Source organism: Lathyrus oleraceus, chromosome 4, assembly GCF_024323335.1.
Source record: "Lathyrus oleraceus cultivar Zhongwan6 chromosome 4, CAAS_Psat_ZW6_1.0, whole genome shotgun sequence".
NCBI lineage: Eukaryota > Viridiplantae > Streptophyta > Magnoliopsida > Fabales > Fabaceae > Lathyrus > Lathyrus oleraceus.
In genome coordinates, this window is record NC_066582.1 from 64,299,521 (window position 1) to 64,302,965 (window position 3,445).

Consider the following 3,445-nt stretch of genomic DNA (forward strand, 5'->3'; position numbering starts at 1 on the left):
AATCTGATTTAAAATATTCGACATTGAATCGATTTAAATTTTTGTAAATGGTTATCCAAAACCTAATCACATACACCTTTATTTTAGTTTTTTATTCAAAACCAATTTAAACCAATTGCTGAACAAAGACATTGTATATCTAATATATATTTGAAATCATTGTATATCTAATATATATTTGAAATCTGTTCACCCTTACAAATTGATACACACCCAGCATAATTAACTTAACATGGTTTGATTCAAGTCGGATTTTCCTGCACAACTATCAACTGAATTAACTTAAGAGCAATGTCGAATTACTTTTTAAAATTACTAATTGGAATGGTTAGTTAAAATTTAATTATCAACTGAATTAATTTAAGAGCAATGTCGAATTAATAAAAAGATTATTGCTTTCATGGAATAATTGTTAAAAATAACATTTTTAGCACTTGTAAATTGGGATAAGATAATTTTTTTGGTCTGTATATTTGTATTAGGTGTTGTTGATAACTTTTGTTTAAGATTGTGTCTTGTGACATGTGACAGGAACATCTATAACAAAGGAAGACAGATCAATAAAGCAAATGGCAATGTAATAAGTTAATCAATCCAAGCAAAACTGTTTTTTACAAACTTGTAATTATTTCTTGTCATTGGTGACAGTTTTAGCTTAATTCACACTGTAAAACAACATACACATGCCTAATGACAGTAGAAACCTTCACCTAGCTAGTACATCTTTCTAGATAAACGGTATACATTAGATACCAAAGATCTTGATTCTCTTCTACCACAACGGAAGCATTTAAGCCCTCAACCTACAATCTCAAAGGTCAATTGATCATCAAGTAATCCCAGATTTTACATCAATCATCAACAAACAATGTATCAAGGAGGTTTGAAGATGAATTGCTACTCTCGATCTCCTCAAAGAAACCATTGGTGGCATTTTCTCTTTTGGCTTTACGCTCTTCAACGATAGAATCTTCTGTTTCCGTGCAGTAATTTCGTCGACCCTGTTTTGCTGGTCTTTCTGCCACAACAAATTTATTTCCATCACGAGATCTCTCAGCAAAGCCTGCCCAGACTGACCAAAAAAAGGGAACACATTAGAAACTACAAGATGCAGTTGGGACGAATAGTTTACTTGACAGTCAGCGCAATTTGTGTCAAAAGCAAATGTAATGAAAAAAAAATGTCAGAAGTATAATTTTCCAAAATCATAATGTAACGAGAAAAACGAGCACATTTATAACAAAGGGAACCAAAGTCCACAATGTACTGCTAAACTAAAACAGTCATTATCATCATCTAGCCCGGTTTGCACCAGTCATAGAGTAATTTATGTTGAATAGCAATTGTTCCAAAACCAAGTCATAAGCACCCTGTAACTAGGGTTAACATTGTATAAAAATGCTCCAACAAACACAAGAACACAATATGGTGCTGCAAAACTCTAAAACTGACAAAGTTTTGGGACAGGTCGGGTCCATTGTGATATTTTAGTTGAGCAAATAGAATAAAATGTCCTTCAATGTTAACTAACACACTCATAAAATGGAAATTTTTATGATCTATTATTAGGTAAAAAGCCCGGGTGCTTGTTAACCAGAAACTCCCTAATTCTCATGAAAAATGTAACATATCATCATCATAAAAATTTAGATTTCATTGGTAATACACATATAGATACATATTAGCATGCATAGATTCCCCTAAATTTAATTGCAATATTGATGAATGAATAAACAAAACAAAAATACCTCCAAATTGATGCAGTACAATTGAAGCAGCGACAGTAACATTCAACGAAGCTGTACCACAACCATACTGCGGAATATAAACGAAAAAATCACAAATCTCACACTCCTTACTAGAAAGACCAGAACCCTCGTTACCAAGCAAAAAAGCAGTACTTTTCTTAAAAGGATGCTGATTAACAGGTAGAGCATCGTGCGTGATCTCAACGCCGCAGATATCACAGTCTTTATCCTTGAGAAACTGCCGAGCTTCTTGGAGAGAATGAAAATGTCGAAATCGGACATGGTTTGATGAACCATGGTTACCGAAACTGTTGAAATCTCTACGACCAACGAGGATTAGTTCGGATACGCCGAACGCTGTTGCGCTTCGTGCTAGTGTTCCAACGTTGTGCCTCTTTGCTATGTTGTGTACCACTACGTAGCTTTCGAACGCCATTTTGTTATAGTTTCATTCAATTTTGATTCTCTATTATTGGTTTGCACAAAGAAGGTAACGATTAATGGAAGGTGTTTGTTGGTTTGTTTGTTGCAGAAAAATGGCTACGGCGTTACCCAGGGTTTAGCACTTTTCACCCCACTTCTGAATTTCAAGAGCAAGTCAAAAGACAAAGCTATCCTTTCTTTCTGTTCTTTCGGGTCCAAATATCGGCCCAACTTTGCCTTTACTCCGGCCCAAACTTACTTAAATTTGTTTTTAAAAAAAAAAATTGTAGTTGATAAACTTGTTGATGTTTGAAATTAGGGAAATGTTTATTCACACTTTTAAAAACACAAAATTATATTTATTGGTGTTCGAAAATTCATCTCTAAACGCACTTAAAATCATATTAATCTTCATGATTCAACCACACACTCTATTTTGTTAAAATATAGTCTGCAGATGCATCTTTGTAAATTATTTGGGGTGGATTCGGAGATACATCTTCGTAAACCCCTGAACTTATTTTAAGCTATTGGAAGCGTGTTTAGTGCATATAATTGAGGATATTTCGGAGAAACATCTTAGGAATCCTCCTTAATGCTTTCTAGGCAGCAACATTGTTCTAACTTTGACATTTTTTTAGGCCAATTTATATTTTAGGTCATTTTAGGGATATATTAGAAAACGCAAATATGAATTAATTCAAACATAATACACATACATTAATTAAAGGAACCTATGTCGATGCGGTCTACCTTAAATATTTCATCTACTTAACAACAATTCACGAGTACAATTGGGGGGCCACTTGTTTGGTCTACTTATACTCAAAGCTGGGAGAAGGTTGTCTTTGGAAGATAAAACATTTGACAGGAAGCTGCATGTTGCTTACGGTAATTTACTATTACTAATATTTTCGTAACTCTTTTGTTACACTTGTTACTAATATTTTATTTGAAAAATTTGCAGGGATGGATAATCTCCTAATTTCCTCGCATTTTTGGGTGGGAACTTGTGCCTGACTACATTGAGGATTGGCCATATGCTGCCACCTTTGCCATGCTTAGAGAGAATAAGGCGATCGAGCCCTTGCGGATGTATCTTGACTGTCATGTAGCATATGACATTGTCTTTTTTTCCATATGAGAGTCACCACCAAGCGCAACAACTAGACGTCTTTTCGTTATACTCAGAATGGTTGGCTTGTGGGTCAGTTCTGATGTATGCATATCTTCCCGAGCGAGTGATGCGCTAGTTTTGGTATTTGTAGGTTATT

At 34.6% G+C, this 3,445-nt stretch overlaps 1 protein-coding gene across 1 annotated transcript; it reads right to left on the reverse strand.

Annotated features, from left to right (window-relative positions):
• Positions 1–561: 561 nt before the first annotated feature.
• Positions 562–2,338, reverse strand: LOC127073374 (uncharacterized). Its single transcript, XM_051014528.1, has 2 exons — positions 1,749–2,338; positions 562–1,072 (listed from the first exon to the last, which is right to left on the reverse strand). Exons 1-2 carry the CDS (start codon positions 2,182–2,184, stop codon positions 852–854), a joined length of 657 nt encoding a protein of 218 aa, XP_050870485.1. The 5' UTR covers positions 2,185–2,338; the 3' UTR covers positions 562–851.
• Positions 2,339–3,445: the final 1,107 nt, after the last annotated feature.

What these genes read in the sequence shown, in the direction of transcription:
- LOC127073374 (XM_051014528.1), bottom strand. Translation starts at nt 2,184, where the DNA reads ATGGCGTTCGAAAGCTACGTAGTGGTACACAACATAGCAAAGAGGCAC. An exon ending in TGTACTGCATCAATTTGGAG is followed by an intron (nt 1,073 to 1,748) that starts GTATTTTTGTTT and finishes TTTTTTGGTCAG; the next exon opens with TCTGGGCAGGCTTTGCTGAG.